This window comes from Heterodontus francisci, chromosome 6 (assembly GCF_036365525.1).
Source record: "Heterodontus francisci isolate sHetFra1 chromosome 6, sHetFra1.hap1, whole genome shotgun sequence".
Classification (NCBI taxonomy): Eukaryota; Metazoa; Chordata; class Chondrichthyes; order Heterodontiformes; family Heterodontidae; genus Heterodontus; species Heterodontus francisci.
In genome coordinates, this window is record NC_090376.1 from 96,139,124 (window position 1) to 96,156,656 (window position 17,533).

The 17,533-nt window shown below is 43.9% G+C and overlaps 1 protein-coding gene across 5 annotated transcripts in view; it reads right to left on the bottom strand.

Annotated features, from left to right (window-relative positions):
* Positions 1 to 2,740: 2,740 nt before the first annotated feature.
* Positions 2,741 to 17,533, bottom strand: part of poglut2 (protein O-glucosyltransferase 2) — a 112,208-nt gene continuing 97,415 nt past the window's right edge. For 2 of the 5 annotated variants that reach the window (XM_068034097.1, XM_068034096.1), the window contains 2 exons: positions 13,991 to 14,054; positions 2,741 to 4,877 (listed from right to left, as the gene is read on the bottom strand). In XM_068034097.1, the coding sequence (XP_067890198.1) occupies positions 13,992 to 14,054 (63 nt within the window). In that variant the 3' untranslated portion in view covers positions 2,741 to 4,877; position 13,991. Of the gene's footprint in view, positions 4,878 to 6,527; positions 6,577 to 13,990; positions 14,055 to 17,533 lie in introns of those variants that run through there. The other 3 variants (XM_068034093.1, XM_068034094.1, XM_068034095.1) reach the window with 3 other exon arrangements.

Here is a 17,533-nt window from a genome sequence, read left to right on the forward strand (position 1 = left end):
TTTACAATGAGGTCATTCATTAATCCTATCTCATTACACATTACCAGTTCTAAATAGCCTGCTCGTGGGTTGGCTCTAGAATATATTCTTCGAAAAAACTGACCCGAATACACTCTATGAACTCATCCTCCAGACTACCTTTGCCAATTTGATTTGTCCAATCTATATGAAGATTAAAATCTCCCAGGATTATTGCAGAATTTCCCTCAAGCCCCCATTATTTCTTGATATATACTCTGTCCTACAGTGTAGCTACCGTTAGGGGCCTATAAACTGCTCCCACCAGTGACTTCTTTCCCTTTATATTTCTCATCTCCACGAAACTGATTCTACATCTTGATCTTCTGTCAAGATAATTTCTCACTACTGTACTGATCTCATCCTTTATTAACAGAGCCACCTTTTTTGTTCTTCCTATCCTTTTGAAATATCAAATACCCTTGAATATTTAGTTCCCAGCCTTGGTCAACTTGCAACCACGTCTCTGTAATGGCTATATCATATCATATTTATTTCTGTTGTGCAATTCATCCATCTTGTTACAAATGCTGTGTGCATTTTAATTCTGCTTTTAATTCTGCCTTATTACAATGTTCTGACCTTATTTGCTGGTGCATGTTTGTACACTCTGTCCCTTCCTGTCACACTCTGGTTATCATTATGCATATTGCTGTGCTGTACTATTGCCTTGCCCTTTCTTGTTAACTTTCTCCTCACCTGAACCCTCCCCACCCCAATATTTAGTTTAAAGTGCTCTCTACAGCCCTAGTTATACAATTCGCCAGGACACTAGTGTGGTACAGGAGACCATTCAAGTGTAGGGAGTAAAAACGAATGTTGTATTAGTAGGGTACAGTATAGTTAGGGGGATAGATACTGTTCACTGCAGCGGACAGCATGAGTCCCGAAGGCTATGTTGTCTGCCCAGCGACAGGGTTAAGGACATCTCCTCGGGGCTGGAAAGTAACTTGGGAGTGGAAGTGGAAGGGTCCAGCTATTGTGGTCCACGTGGGTACCAGCGACATAGGTATGACTAAGAAAGAGGTTCTGCTGGGGAATTATGAACAGCTAGAGGCTAAATTGAAAAACAGGATGGTTCAGGTGAAGGCTGTCCCAATGGTACAGCTACCTCTTTCCTCAGTATGGGCGCCAGTGCCCCATGAATCAAAACCCATTTCACCCACACCAATCTTTCAGCCAGGGAATCAACTTTCTGATCTTACCCTATGCCAATTTGCTTGTGGCTCAGGTAGTAATCCAGAGATTACCACCTTTGTGGTTCTGCTTTTTAATTTAGCCCCTAGCTGCTCATAATTCCCCAGCAGAACCTCTTTCTTAGTCTTACCTATGTCATTAATGCCCACATGGGCCATGATAGCTGGACAATTCCACTCCAAGTTCTTTTCCAGCCCCATTGCACCAAATTCCCAAACTTACCAAATTCCCGAGTTAAGCACTCGGTCTCGCAGGACTCAAAGATTGTACTTGGTCTTGCTTCCCTATGGTCAACACCATGAGAGATCAACTAATATTACCTACACCCACAAGATACAGTTTCATTCAATTTATGTCCATGCAGCTCAAATTAATGTATAAAATAACAAGCAATCCAAAGAAAAATCCTCTTTTGCACAAAAGAATACTAAACATCCAAAACTCTGGGTTCTTTTGCTTACTATGATGCTAGTATGTGCACTTATGGTCACCCCTTCTAATATTTTCTTTGTCTGATTGTGCCTCTGTTAACATTTTGGCGCATTTTTTAAAATATTAAAAGCACTATATAAATTTAAGCTCTTGTTACTGTAATTTCTGCTCCAAATACTCTTCCAGGTAATCATAAACAGCCTTATATTTAATTGCCAGTTGCCAGAAAGAGGTTTTGGGTGAGATTATACCGGCCCCCGTTTGTTGGACTCAGAGGCGGGGATGGTGGGGTGGGGGGGGAAGAATGCAAATAAAATGCCAGGGAGCCCCGTTGGGAGGGCTCCCCGATGTTATCCCCCCGCCGGGCCATTTTACCAGCTGCAGGAATGGCAGTGGCTCAGCCGCTCACCGACCGGAGGCGGGCCGCCAATCTAACCAATTAGGGGCCATCCTCCTGGCATTTTGCCAGTGGCAGAGCGGCCCCTGCCATGTGGGAAGGCCACCAGCTACATGCAGGCGGCCTTCAGGGGATTGGTGGGGGGGGGTGGGGGGGGATCCAGCAGCAAAGGCCACCCCACGGCCCCAATGCTGCCGCTGGATGGGTTACCCCTCTGTTCACCACTGCTTGTCTGCCTGGCGCCAGCAGAAAAAAAAATTTCTAAGTCCCCTGCGAGGGCGCCTCTCTTGCAGCCTCAGCAACAGCCACCTCTCACAGTGGCACTGCCAAGGCTGCAGAGTTGCCGGCCCCCTGCTTGGGTCAGCAGCATGGACAGCCAGCCTGCTGTCCTTAATTGGATGGCGGGCCCAGTGGCAGCCAATTAAGAGGCTGCCACCAGGAAGCTGCTGGCTGTCCAGGCGGGCATGGGACCCGCATATGGCCCCGGCATCAGGACCTATACCCTTCTGGGAAATTCCCAGCCTCTGTTTCTCGCTGGTGCAGTGAGTCTACTGTTTATTTTAAAACAAAGTTTCACAAATTACAAATGGAAGGAAAAGTTAAAAAAAATTATAATAAACTCAAAGAAAATTTTTTCATCAGTGTACCATTATATTTTCACAATTTCAACTTTCCCAATGCAAAGTTAAAGCAGCAATATACTTTACATTTATTATTGTCTTCAGTAAACATGCCATACAAAATGGTTTTATGCGCTTGCAATTTAAAATACTTAACAGTCTTACAAAGTGAAGCACAGCAGACTATTTTATATAGTTCAAGAAAATACCTATGTATAAAAGATGGTCAAAACCAACACCTTTGACTATCCCAGTATAGTTTTACTAAATAAGAGATTGCTATCCTGTAGAAAAAATAAGCTACCAGTCTCTACAATACTTCTTGGTTTCAGTTGTATAATGCTGTAACATTTCATAAACATATTAAAAACACCACTAGCGTCATTTATGATGCAACTTATAACTACAAAAATGCGATCGCTATAAATCCATTGTGTACAGTTTCCATTACTTGAAAATTACAAGTAATGTCTCAATAAAATTCTAAGTAGCATGCACTGTCTGGATTTGGAGTAGTTTAGCTGACAGACTTTTGCTTCCAGTCTCTGCTCAACAATTCCAGAAAACTTTAACAGATTAGAGAATGTCCCTCTGCTGTTTTTCAATTAAGTTTTTCCTAATTAGATCTCCAAGGTCTACACATCATTCACTGGCTAAGAAAACAGACTGGTAGGTAAACTGCAGTCAGGCCTCGTATTGATAGACTGATGTGGTTCACATGCTGCTCTTTTCCCACCCTCCCCATCCCTGAGGGGAAAATGTCTGGCATTCTCTGGTGGCCAGCCCGTAAAAGGAACTCACCATACTGGAAACTGGGACTGTGATCTGCTTTGTGGCAAAGTATCTTATTAATCTCCATTGTGCCACACACTAAGGTTGAGGACACATTCATCTTTCTAATGCAATGACATTGGAAAAAGGTACGAATGAAGCTGACTTTAACCCTTGAAGTATCCAAGACAATTTAATAGATTCAAGCTCTTTCAAGTAAAGAAATAAAATCCAAATTACTTTGATGAGCTATTCCATTTTAGTCCCTTTTTAAAATGATACCATAGAATAGTTAAAATTTTCCTTACAGAAGCTGAGACTCTACTTCAAATCACACTCTTCTACTGTTATTAACACTGAAATAAAATTGTTTCTCAAATCATTTACTAAAAATTTACTTTGGCACAGAGGCTTTGAAATGGTAGGACATCATAATGAGCTTTGGCAACTACCTCAAATTTCGACTCATGTAATGCTTTGTGTTAAATATGTATGGCATTTTGTATTAAAAACATTTCACGATGAACTCCAAGATTTAAATAGTAACACATATAGTGAGGTAATATTAGGTAATACAAACAGACCCAAAAATTGTGTACGCTTTTATTTTAAAAAACGTTTGAAAAACAGATAACCACTCACATAATATGTAACATTTTGATAATATTCTGAAAATGATAAAAGCAGAAAATTTGTTTACTTGTGAGTATAAGTAGCACCAATTGTTGCATTATTCTTTGTTCAATCCTCCTTAAGATCAATTGTATCTGAAGATCTTTAAAGTGTGTCATCCAAGAGAAATAGAGAACATTCATGTTTGCATACTCAAACACCACAGGTCTCATTTTCTCATTATTTATTTGTAGTTCATTCAATCAAGCTAACAGCAACCCTAGTGTCTTAAACCTCTCCAGCTGTCTATTTTAAATGTGTAGATAAATGGTGAACAAGTGCAGGCTGTTACAATAGGGTCTTTGGAAATAAAACAGGAGGACACTGTCCTAAAGAAAGTAGTTCCACAATATAAACATAGCTTCAGTTTTCCTATCAGTGAATCATTTTTGGCATATTGCATTTTTATTCATTTATTTAACACTTGCGTAGTTATGGTCACCTTAAAAAAAAAAGCTGAATTTGGAATACAGCATTTTGTTTTTAGTAAAATCTGAAAAATCTTAGTAATTTTGAATTAACAAATATTTTATTCAGCTGAGTAACAGATTTGTGGCAACTATGAGGTATCTCCTTTCAATTGTAAGTCACCAAATTCTTTTCCTTTAGTGTACGTATTTATAGCAGCCTGCACAGGATCTTGTAAGCGTTCCAGAGTTGCTTACTATTAAAAGCATCTTTATGCAGTCAAACTAAAAACTGATGTCTATGTAACCATATCGCTCCATTGTCTTTTTCTTCACCTTTGGGGGTCAAAGTTCATCTTTGGTCTGAAAACAAAATTATGGAGAATATTTTAATACTCTCAATTGGCATGAAGAACCTTTATTGCTCCTTAATACTTGAGTGAGCAAAACAAATTGATTTTACAGTCGATAATAAGACGTATTCATATTTCATCATTTACATATTGGACTGAACCTTGCTGGAAAAATGTGTTAATGACGAATGCTGTTATTAATGTGCCAGTCGGCCAACAATTAAGAGATGCACTGTAAATTGTGAATCTCCAGAACATGCTAGTTGATTTACGCTGCTACAACATTTGCTTCTCATAAACAGCATCTTGTCCTTGGCTTCCTTATTATTTTAAGCTTAACGTAAATGGGATCAATATCCTCATAACGAGGTTAACAAGAACTATGGGAGACAATTTAATAATAGTGTTTGGGGTGGGGGGTGGAAAGAGAGAGAAAAGAAAAAGATAGGATAGATAATTTGGAAGGGAAAGCAAACTCCAGGCTTATTGGAAATGAAACAGAAAGGTTGAAAGAGTTCAAGAGTTCCGAAGAAGGGTCACTGACCCGAAACGTTAACTCTGCTTCTCTTTCCACAGATGCTGCCAGACCTGCTGAGTGAATCCAGCATTTCTTGTTTTTGTTTCAGATTTCCAGCATCCGCAGTATTTTGCTTTTATTGAAAGAGTTCAAATAGGATAAGAAAATTTAAAAAATGAAAACAATCAGGATGTGGAAAGCAATAAAAGGAAAAATTGCTAAATCAAGCAAGTCTAAAATGTTTTAACTCAATACTCAAACAAGGAAGGAAACATTACTTTAGCAGTTCTGGGTAATGAATTGGAGAAGGGCAGTGAACTATAGTGGGCAGTGAAACATCCATGAAACAGTTACCACAATGAAACTGCCTAAATTGGATTGAATGGAAGGAAAAACTGGCAAAAGGAAGCATATCTAAAACAATGGGAAATATTTAAACATGAGGTGGAAAGTGTACAAAATGTACAAATCTAATATGTTTCAGCAAGGGATAAAGGTCAGATGTTTAAGGTCTGGATTCCATGGAACAACTTATAAGGCAGATAAAAAGGTGAAAGCCAGAATAAATAGGAAAAGTATATAGGAAAGCTGCAAAAGTGTTTAGATGGGTTATAAGGAAGAGATGGTAGCAAAACCAGAAGGCTGCATTTGCTGACAACACTACCGCTAGGTGGCACTGCAGTGGCTTATTGGAAATGAAACAGGTTGAAAGAGTTCAAATAGGAACGGGGGAGGGGAGGGGAGTGGGCCGGTGGGGGAGGGGAGTGGGCCGGGGGGGGGAGAGAGCGGAGCGAGTCGGGGGGGTTGGGGGAGCAGAGCGGGTTGGGGGGGGGGCGGGAGCAGAGCAGGTCGGGGACGGGGCGGGGGGGAGCGGAGCGGGACGGGGGCAAGCAAGTGAGTGGGCCGGGGGAGAGCGGAGCAGCCGGAGAGAGCAGCGGGGGGGGGGGGGGGAGTGGAGCTTGACGCATGGGTTAGTGTTCATTGCTGTACGCGTAAAGCGCATGCACAGAGGCCGACCAGGCGCGTTGCCCAAAGATGCTCACGTCACGCGATGATGTCATCGGCGCATGCGCTAACCAGTCCTGGCTAGTCAGAGCGCAGCACACGCGCAGAGAGCAGGAGACTATCTGAGTATGTGCACACCTTGGCGCAGCCTGATGACATCAGTGGCCGGCTGCGTTGTCAGGAATCACTTTGAAAACAGAAAGGATCATTTTTAAAAATTTCAACAAGCACCGTAGAAGTACATAGTGAAGACAGCACTAAGGCCACCAAGACAAAAGGAAAAAACTTTTTTTTTAGAATTAGAATATTACAGCGCAGTACAGGCCCTTCGGCCCTCGATGTTGCGCCGATCATCTGACCTACACTATTCCATTTACATCCATATGTCTATCCAATGACCACTTAAATGCCCTTAAAGTTGACGAGTCTACTACTGTTGCAGGCAGGGCGTTCCACGCCCCTACTACTCTCTGCGTAAAGAAACTACCTCTGACATCTGTCCTATATCTTTCACCCCTCAACTTAAAGCTATGTCCCCTCGTGTTTGCCATCCTCATCCGAGGAAAAAGACTCTCACTATCCACCCTATCTAACCCTCTGATTATCTTGTATGTCTCTATTAAGTCACCTCTCCTCCTCCTTCTCTCTAACGAAAACAACCCCAAGTCCCTCAGCCTTTCCTCGTAAGACCTTCCTTCCATACCAGGCAACATCCTAGTAAATCTCCTCTGCACCCTTTCCAAAGCTTCGACATCCTTCCTATAATGCGGTGACCAGAACTGCACGCAATACTCCAGGTGCGGCCTCACCAGAGTTTTGTACAGCTGCATCATGACCCCGTGGCTCTGAAACTCGATCCCCCTACTAATAAAGGCTAACACACCATATGCCTTCTTAACAGCCCTATTAACCTGGGTAGCAACTTTCAGGGATTTATGTACCTGGATACCAAGATCTCTCTGCTCATCTACACTACCAAGAATCTTCCCATTAGCCCAGTACTCTGCATTGCTGTTACTCCTTCCAAAGTGAATCACCTCACACTTCTCCGCATTAAACTCCATTTGCCATCTCTCAGCCCAGCTCTGCAGCCTATCTATGTCCCTCTGTACCCTACAACACCCTTCGACACTATCCACAACTCCACCGACCTTCGTGTCATCCGCAAATTTACTAACCCACCCTTCTACACCCTCATCCAGGTCGTTTATAAAAATGACAAACAGCAGTGGCCCCAAAACAGAACCTTGCGGTACACCACTAGTAACTAAACTCCAGGATGAACATTTGCCATCAACCACCACCCTCTGTCTTCTTTCAGCTAGCCAATTTCTGATCCAAAGCTCTAAATCACCTTCAACCCCATACTTCCGTATTTTCTGCAATAGCCTACCGTGGGGAACCTTATCAAACGCCTTACTGAAATCCATATACACCACATCCACGGCTTTACCCTCATCCACCTGTTTGGTCACCTTCTCGAAAAACTCAATAAGGTTTGTGAGGCACGACCTACCTTTCACAAAACCGTGCTGACTATCGCAAATGAACTTATTCTTTTCAAGATGATTATAAATCCTGTCTCTTATAACCTTTTCCAACATTTTACCCACAACCGAAGTAAGGCTCACAGGTCTATAATTACCAGGGCTGTCTCTACTCCCCTTCTTGAACAAGGGGACAACATTTGCTATCCTCCAGTCCTCCGGCACTACTCCTGTCGACAATGACGACTTGAAGATCAACAACAACGGCTCTGCAATCTCCTCCCTGGCTTCCCAGAGAATCCTAGGATAAATCCCATCTGGCCCAGGGGACTTATCTATTTTCACTCTTTCCAAAATTGCTAACACCTCCTCCTTGTGAATCTCAATCCCATCTAGCCTAGTAGGCTGTATCTCAGTAATCTCCTCGGCAACATTTTCTTTCTCTACTGTAAATACTGACGAAAAATATTCATTTAACGCTTCCCCTATCTCCTCTGATTCCGCACACAACTTCCCACTACTATCCTTGATTGGCCCTGTTCTAACTCTTATCATTCGTTTATTCCTGATATACCTATAGAAAGCCTTAGGGTTTTCTTTGATCCTATCCGCCAATGACTTCTCGTGTCCTCTCCTTGCTCTTCTTAGCCCTCCCTTTAGATCCTTCCTGGCTTGCTTGTAACTCTCAAGCGCCCTAACTGAGCCTTCACGTCTCATCCTAACATAAGCCGCCCTCTTCCTCTTGACAAGCGCTTCAACTTCTTGAGTAAACCACGGCTCCCTTGCTCGACAACTTCCTCCCTGCCTGACAGGTACATACTTATCAAGGACACGCATTAGCTGCTCCTTGAATAAGCTCCACATTTCGTTTGTGCCCATCCCCTGCAGTTTCCTTCCCCATCCTACACATCCTAAATCTTGCCTAATCGCGTCATAATTTCCTTTCCCCCAGCTATAATTCTTGCCCTGCGGTATATACCTGTCCCTGCCCATCGCTAAGGTAAACCTAACTGAATTGTGATCACTATCGCCAAAGTGCTCACCTACATCTAAATCGAACACCTGGCCGGGTTCATTACCCAGTACCAAATCCAATGTGGCATCGCCCCTGGTTGGCCTGTCTACATACTGTGTCAGAAAACCCTCCTGCACACACTGGACAAAAACAGACCCATCTAAAGTACTCGAACTATAGTATTTCCAGTCAATATTTGGAAAGTTAAAGTCCCCCATAACCACTACCCTGTTACTCTCGCTCCTGTCGAGAATCATCTTCGCTATCCTTTCCTCTACATCTCTGGAACTATTCGGAGGTCTATAGAAAACTCCCAACAGGGTGACCTCTCCTCTCCTGTTTCTAACCTCGGCCCATACTACCTCAGTAGACGAGTCCTCAAACGTCCTTTCTGCCGCTGTAATACTTTCCTTGATTAACAATGCCACACCCCCCCCTCTTTTACCCTCTTCTCTGTTCTTTCTGAAACATCTAAATCCCGGAACCTGCAACATCCATTCCTGCCCCTGCTCTACCCATGTCTCCGAAATGGCCACAACATCAGGATCCCAGGTACCAACCCATGCTGCAAGCTCACCCACCTTATTCCGGATGCTCCTGGCATTGAAGTAGACACACTTTAAACCAAGTTCTTGCTTGCCAGTGCCCTCTTGCGTCCCTGTAACCTTATCCCCTACCTCACTACTCTCAACAGCCTGTACACTGGCACTGCAATTTAGGTTCCCATTCCCCTGCTGATTTAGTTTAAACCCCCCCCGAAGAGCACTAACAAATCTCCCCCCCAGGATATTGGTACCCCTCTGGTTCAGGTGAAGACCATCCTGTTTGTAGAGGTCCCACCTACCCCAGAAAGAGCCCCAATTATCCAGGAAACCAAAACCCTCCCTCCTACACCATCCCTGCAGCCACGTGTTCAACTCCTCTCTCTCCCTATTCCTCTCTTCGCTAGCACGTGGCACAGGCAACAACCCAGAGATAACAACTCTGGTTGTTCTCGCTCTAAGCTTCCACCCTAGCTCCCTGAATTTCTGCCTTAAATCCCCATCTCTCTTCCTACCTATGTCGTTGGTGCCTATGTGGACCACGACTTGGGGGTGCTCCCCCTCCCCCTTAAGGATCCCAAAAACACGATCGGAGACATCACGTACCCTGGCACCTGGGAGGCAACACACCAACCGTGAGTCTCTCTCGTTCCCACAGAACCTCCTATCTGTTCCCCTAACTATGGAGTCCCCAATGACTAATGCTCTGCTCCTCTTCCCTTTTCCCTTCTGAGCAACAGGGACAGACTCTGTGCCAGAGACCTGCACCCCATTGCTTACCCCTGGTAAGTCGTCCCCCCCAACAGTATCCAAAACGGTATACCTGTTGTTGAGGGAAACGGCCACAGGGGATCCCTGCACTGCCTGCTGGTTCCCTTTCCTTCCCCTGACGGTAACCCATCTACCTACTTCTTTTACCTTGTAGCATAGCATGAGGCAATGTCAGGAATAGTAACTACATTGCCTCAGCTTTCAAGGGAGTTGGATCTTTAGATTATAAAACCTTCAAAGCGAGTTGTGGTACAATTAATGGAGGTAATTTAATGAGCGACAGTTCTAAAGAAGGCACTCAAACTGAAAGCAGACAAATCATCAAGATCTGATGGTTTACAATCACAGATCCTGAGGGAAGCAAGGAAAGAAATAGTAGAAAATGACCATCATTTTCCAAACTTCTTTGAAAAGCAGCATATCCAAATGTCAGCATAGCAGTAAACTATAAATATCAGAAATAATGGGTTCAATTCTCAGTTGGCTAATCCGAGCTACAATTGGCTTCAGTTGTGCTGAGCAAGGTAGGGACGAAAAAAAAATCAACCAATATTCCAACACCTAACTGCTATTCAGTGGCCACTATTGAAAAATGCTTATACATGGACATTGGGAGAAAACAGGTGATGCTTCCACAGTTGAATGCCCCGGTAGTCATAGTTTAATCTTAAACATAAAGACTGGGCACTTGAGTGATGCACCAAAGAATGACTGGGACTCATGGCACCTCAGCAAGATTAATTTTCCCTCTCTGACTGATGGTGCTTAAAGATAAGACCAAAAGTATCCTGTAACATTTCTGCCAATTTCCATGAGGTAGACAAAACTGTTAAGTCAGTTCCCACCAATTATGCTCGAAGACTGCCATACTTCACATCTTTACGCCACTGAGTTACACCACTATACTAGGTATGATAATGGACCAGCGACCCAGAGGTTGAGTTTAAATTCCACAATGGCAAGTTGTGGAATTGAATGCAAAATATCATCAGTCATTAGAAGTAATAGGTTGGCTAATTCAATAATATCGTTCAGGGAAGGGAGTTTAATGACTCCAGTCCCACACAACTTGACTGACTCTTAGGGCAGAACTTTCGTTTTTGAGTTATGACCCCGATGTTGGGGTCAAATGGGGGTCACAACCCTGCATTGTATAGGAACATTGATTTTCCCCGAATTGGCTAATTAGTAGTCAGAGGGCACGCTCGCTGTCCAATTAAGGACAGCTAGGAAGGAGCTGAGCCTGCTGTTTCAGGTAAGGGAAAGAGAGAGAGAGAGAGTGAGGATGCCTCCATCTTGTGGTGCCCTGTCTGCAGCCTTTAAAACTTTTAAATTAAAAAATGGCTACAGCTGCTGGGCCACCATCATGGAGGGGTATCCCTTCCACAGGGCAGTCTGTGGCTGCAGCTGTTACCAGGCAGGTGGGCAGGGCCTCAAAGCTTGCCTGCTGCGCTTCACCCCCTCTGTATGCTGCCGGATCCCACCTCCAGGCAGCGGCCTAGTTCCTGACGGCGTGGGAGGGCTCACAGGCCGATTGGAAAATTCCAGTCGGCCCCTGTTAATTGCCCTTAATTGGCTACCCATTGCTTGTGGGCGGTTAGCCTTTCATCCCCGATCCTGCCTCTGGGAAATTAGCCTGGGGACAGGATGGTGCTAGTAAACCAGTATGCCGACCAGCGGTGCAAATTTTTATGTCTGCCTGCCTCTGTACTCACCCCCATATTAGGGTGACAATTCTGCCCGTAGAGTCCTCTGAAGTAGCCTGGCAAGAAAATCATTTGTAAAGCAATTTCAATATGAAAAAAAATAGTCACATCTATTGATAATGGCCCTGGCATTGTATTACAATTAAGGGCATTGGTCCGGCAAAATCCTCCCCACTGACATCGAGAGTTAAACTGTGGTCAGGAAAGGGGCAGTCCATGCCACAGAGATCGCTTGATCTTTGCGGGCAGCTTTCTTCAAGGTCAGCGCTGTTGCTTCACCACTGAGCAAACCATCTCTGTCAGGATCTATCAGCCAACATTCCAGGCTCCTCCACTAACATCATTGAATATGTCCTGTTCCACTGGATCGACATATCATATGTGGAGGTACAGTGATTTGCAGCCAGATGGAAGTGGCCCTGGAGTCCTCAACATCAACTCTGGATCTCAAAGCTTCAGGTAATACAAAGCCAAGGAAGCCTCCTGCTGATTATCACTTTCTGCCCTGTTCCTCAACTAGCAAATCCATGCTCCCCCAAGTTGAACACCATTTGGAGGAAAAGCATTGAGGAAAGCATGGGCACCAAATATGCTTTGTGTGGAGGACTTCAACGTGATCTGGTAATACCATCACTGACTGAGCTGGTTGAATCCTAAAGGTCATAACTGCTAGACTGGATCTATTTCAATCAGTGAGGAACAACATGAAACAGTAAACACCTATGACCACATCCCTGATAGCCTATCCCTACAGACAAATCTGTCTACAACAGCATTGGCAAAAGTGTCCAGAGCAGCAATGGTGAAAGGGACCACCGCACAGTTCTTGGGAAGACAAAATCTCATCTAACACTATACTATCCTACAACAACAACCATGCATCTATGTACCAACCATTAACATGTAAAAACATCCAAAGGGGTTTCACAGAGGAAAGAAATGGCCAGTGAGCATTAGAGGAGGAATTAGAAAAGGTGACTAAAAGCACTGTTAAATAGGTAGATTGTGAGAAGGCATTTAAAGGTGGAGAGAGAAGAAACAAGGCGGAGGGGTTTAGCGAGAGAGTTTAGAAAGTACGACCTCAACAGCAAAGCTCTGCTACCAATGATGTAAATGGGGAGAGAGGTGGGGAGAAACTGCATAGTAATCCAGTTTAGGAAGAACAAAGGCTTTTTATGGAGGAAGTCACAGAAATAAGGTGGTGCAAGGCCAGGAATGGCTCTGTAAATAAAGAAGAGGACTTTGAAATTAATGTAGTGAGGAACAGGGAGCCATTCCAGATCAGAAGAGTGGTGAAGTGGGATTGGAATATGGAATTTTAAACAAACTAGAGCTTGTGGAGGGTGAAATTTAGGAGGCTGGCAAGGAAGGTGTTAAAGAAATAATAAAAATGTGCCTAAAGGTTTCTTTCACCATGTTGGGGAGGACGCATCTAATGTTATGGAGGTGAACATAACCAGTCATCTCTGTTGCTAGAATACAGAGTTTGAAGCATATTTTTGCGTCAAGATCATCACCATAGAAGCAGACCATCTGGTGTAGCCTAAATATACAGTAGGAGAGGGATATGGAGGAAATACTGCTCATCCATGACTTGATGTCCGACAGGCATTTGACAACATGGAGGGAGCTCTGGAATGCACTGATGTGGTAAAGAGGTATCGCCTGATTTTATTAGCATATATATTGAAATCAGTTCTGTACTTTTATAAGGGTCACCAAGCAAATGAAGAAACAGGAAAGGGTAATGAGTAAAATAAGAATTGGAGGTGGTGGTTCAGATGAGAAGAATTTTTGTTAGAGATACACTAGACACATTGGAACAGGTAGGAATATAATTGTGCCATGGCAGTCCCATGTAGGTGGACCATGGAGGCAGCTTGTGGAGGATACTATGACTGTGTTACATATCATGGAGAGGTCAATGGGGGACAATGTGCCATGTTAGCAGTCACAAAACATATAACTGATGACTTTGACCAATGATGCGGAGAGTCAGATGGAAACCAGAATGTAGGAGGAGGTGGATCTGGAGTGGGACCTGGAAAAATAAAGAGCGGGGCTTGAGGCCCTTACCTACCTTAGACCAGAGTGACGGCAGTCGACAGCGGACCTGGGAGGATGCGGCGGATCTGGAGCGGGACCTGGAGAAATAAAGAGCAGGGCTCGAGGCCCTTACCTACCTTAGACCAGGCAATTGGCGGTTTGGTTTGTCTCGGTGCGCACTGGGTTTCAAAAGAGGAAAAAAACTACCAGTGACATTCAGGGAGATCTGTAAGCTGATTGGTTGGTAAGTAACAGCTGTTATTACCTGTAACTAGCTTAAAAAATCAGAGGGAAAAAAGTTCTTTTCTTTAAACCCTCAAATAGCTTGTAAATGATAAGGTTAGTACTACTAAGGTTTTGGTTTAATTAGTGTAATTTATTAATAATCATTAATTAGAATAGTGCTGTTTGGGCAAAGTCAGGCTGTGAGTCTAGTGTGATGGATTTTACTGACTAGAGGAAAGAGGTGCTCTTTGCAGTCTTTCTTTTCTTTTCTGCCTTTTCAGCCTCCACGGTACAGGGGAAGAAGCTGATTGGTGAGTAACTGGTAAGTTATTCCACTTATTACATTAGCAATAGTTAGTTTGTAAAGCTAAGCAATGACAGGGCAGCTTGGCCAAGCGGAATGTGCCTCCTGTGGCATATGGGAAGTCGTGGATGCACCATGCCTCCTTGACGAGCACATCTGCAACAAGCGTCACTGGTTGCAGAAGCTTGAGTTCCGGGTTTCGGAACTCGAGCGGCAGCTGGAGTCACTGTGGCGCATCTGCGAGGCAGGGAACTATATGGATAGCATGTCTCAGGAGGTAGTCATCTCGAAGCTTAAGAGAGCACAGGCAGAGAGGGATTGGGTGGCTGCCAGAAAGACAAATATACAAGGCGGCCAAGGCGGGTAGTGCAGGAGTTCCCAGAGGACATCCCACTTTCTAACCGGTATTCAGTTCTGAGTACCTATGGGAGAGGGGATTCCTCTGGAGAGTGCAGTGAGTGTCATGACCAGAGCACCATGGGTGGCTCAGCTGTACAGGGAGGGAGGAGAAAGGACAAGAGAGCAATTGTGATAGGGGATTCTATAGTTATGAGAACAGATAGGCATTTCTGTGGTCGCAGACAGGATTCCAGGATGGTATGTTGCCTCCCTGGTCCAAGGGTCATGGAAATCACTGAGCAGCTACAAGGCATTCTAGAGGGTGAGGGTGCACAGCCAGAGGTCATGGTCCACATTGGTACCAATGATATACGAAGAAAGAGGGATGAGGTCCTGCAGGCTGAGTTTAGGGAGTTAGGAACAAGATTAGCAAGCAGGACCTCAAAGGTAGTAATCTCTGGATTACTCCCAAAACCACATGCTAGTGAGTATAGAAATAGGAAAATACACCAGATGAATGCGTGGTTGCAGAGATGGCGCAGGAGGGAGGGCTTCAGATTTCTGGGGCATTGGAACTAATTCTGGGGAAGGTGGGACCTGTACAAGCCGGACGGTCTGCACCTGAACAGGACTGGGATAAATATCCTTGCAGAAAGGTTTGCTAGTGTTGTTGGGGATGGTTTAAACTAGCATGGCAGGGGGATGGGAATCTGAGCACAGTCTTAAATAGGACAAATTCAGGGCAGGGAACAGGAGGCAGAAAATTAGCAAGTGACTCTGAAAGAAGCAATAAAGGTAAAAAAGTGTGCAGCACAGGAATTTGGCAGTGTTCAAGGGTATTTATTTGAATGCAAGGAGTATAGTAAATAAAGCCGATGAGCTGAGGGCACAGACAGACAAATGGCAACATGATATCATTGCTATAACGGAAACTTGGCTTAAGGAGGGGCAAGAATGGCAACTCAGCATCCCTGGATATAGAGTTTTCAGGCGGGTTAGAGAGGGAGATAAAAAAGGAGGGGATATAACATTATTAGTTAAGGAATCAATAACACCTTTAAGGAGGGATGATATGCTAAATGAATCATCAAATGAGGCCATATGGGTGGAGCTCAGAAATAAAAAAGGGGCAGCCACACTACTAGGGATGTACTATAGACCCCCAAATAATGAGAGGGAGGTAGAAGAACAAATATGTAGGCACATTTCTGAGTGTAAAAGCTATAGGGCAATAATAGTTGGGGATTTCAACTACCCCAATAACAACTGGGATACAAACAGTGTGAAGGGCACAGAGGGAACAAATTTTTAAACTCGGTGCAAGAGAACTTTTTTAACCTGCAATGAACAAACCCAACAAGAGGGGGTGAAATTCTAGATTTAGTCTTCAGTAATGAAGCTGGGCAAGTGGAGGAAATAACAGTGGGTGACCATTTTGGAGATAGTGACCATAATACAGTAAGTTTTAGCATAATCATGGAACAGGACAAAGATAAAAGTTCTAAATTGAGGGAAGGTAAATTTTAAGAAGCTGTGAGGTGACCTGGCAAAAGTGGACTGGATAAAGCTACTTGAAGGAAAATCAGTGGCAAACGAGTGGGAGACTTTCAAAAGCGAGATACTACAGGCACAGTGTAGCCATGTCCCCACAAAGTCAAAGGGTGGTACTGCCTAATTTCGAGCCCCCTGGTTATCTAGAAGCTTACAGGGTAAGTTAAAGCAGAAAAAGAAAGCTTATGACGATCACAAATATCTTAATACTTTAGAAAGCCTATAGGAGTATAGAAAGTGCAGGGGTGAAGTAAAAAAGGAAATTAGAAAAGCAAAGAGAGGACATGAAAATTATTGGCGGGTAAAATCAAGGAAAACCCGAAGATGTTTTATCAGTGCATTAAAAGCAAGAGGATAACCAAAGAAAGGGTAGGGCCTATCAGGGATGTACAAGGGAACTTATGCGTGGATGCAGAAGATGTGGGAAGGGTTCTTAATGAGTTTTTTGTCTCTGTCTTCACAAAGGAGAGGGTTGATGTAGACATTGTAGTTAAAGAGGAGTGTGAAATATTAGATACAATAAGCATAATGAGAGAGGAAGTACTAGAGGGTCTGACATCCTTGAAAGTGGAAATATCACCAGGGCCGGATGGATTGCATCCCAGGTTGTTAAAGGAAGCCAGGGACGAAATAGCGGATGCACTGAGGATCATCTTCAAATCCTCACTAGATACAGGAGAGGTTCCAGACGATTGGAAGTCTGCGAACGTTGTGCCATTATTTAAAAAGGGTGCGAGGGATAGACCAAATAATTATAGGCCTGTCATATAGGTGGGTAAATTGTTAGAATCTATTCTGAGGGACAGGATAAACTGCTACTTAGAAAGGCACGGATTAATCAGGGATGGTCAGCATGGATTTGTTAAGGGAAGGTCATGTCTTACTAACTTAACTGAACTTTTTGAGGATGTAACAAGAAGGATTGGTGAGGGTAGTGCAGTGGATGTGGTCTACATGGACTTTAGTAAAGCAATTGACAAGGTCCCAAATAGCAGACTGGTCAGTAAAATGAAAGCCCATGGGATACAGGAGAATGTGGCAGGTTGGATCCAGAAATGGTTCAGGGACAGGAAACAAAGGGTTGTAGTCGACAGATGCTTTTGTGAATGGAAAGCTGTTTCCAGTGGTGTTCCACAGGGCTCAGTGTTGGGTTCCTTG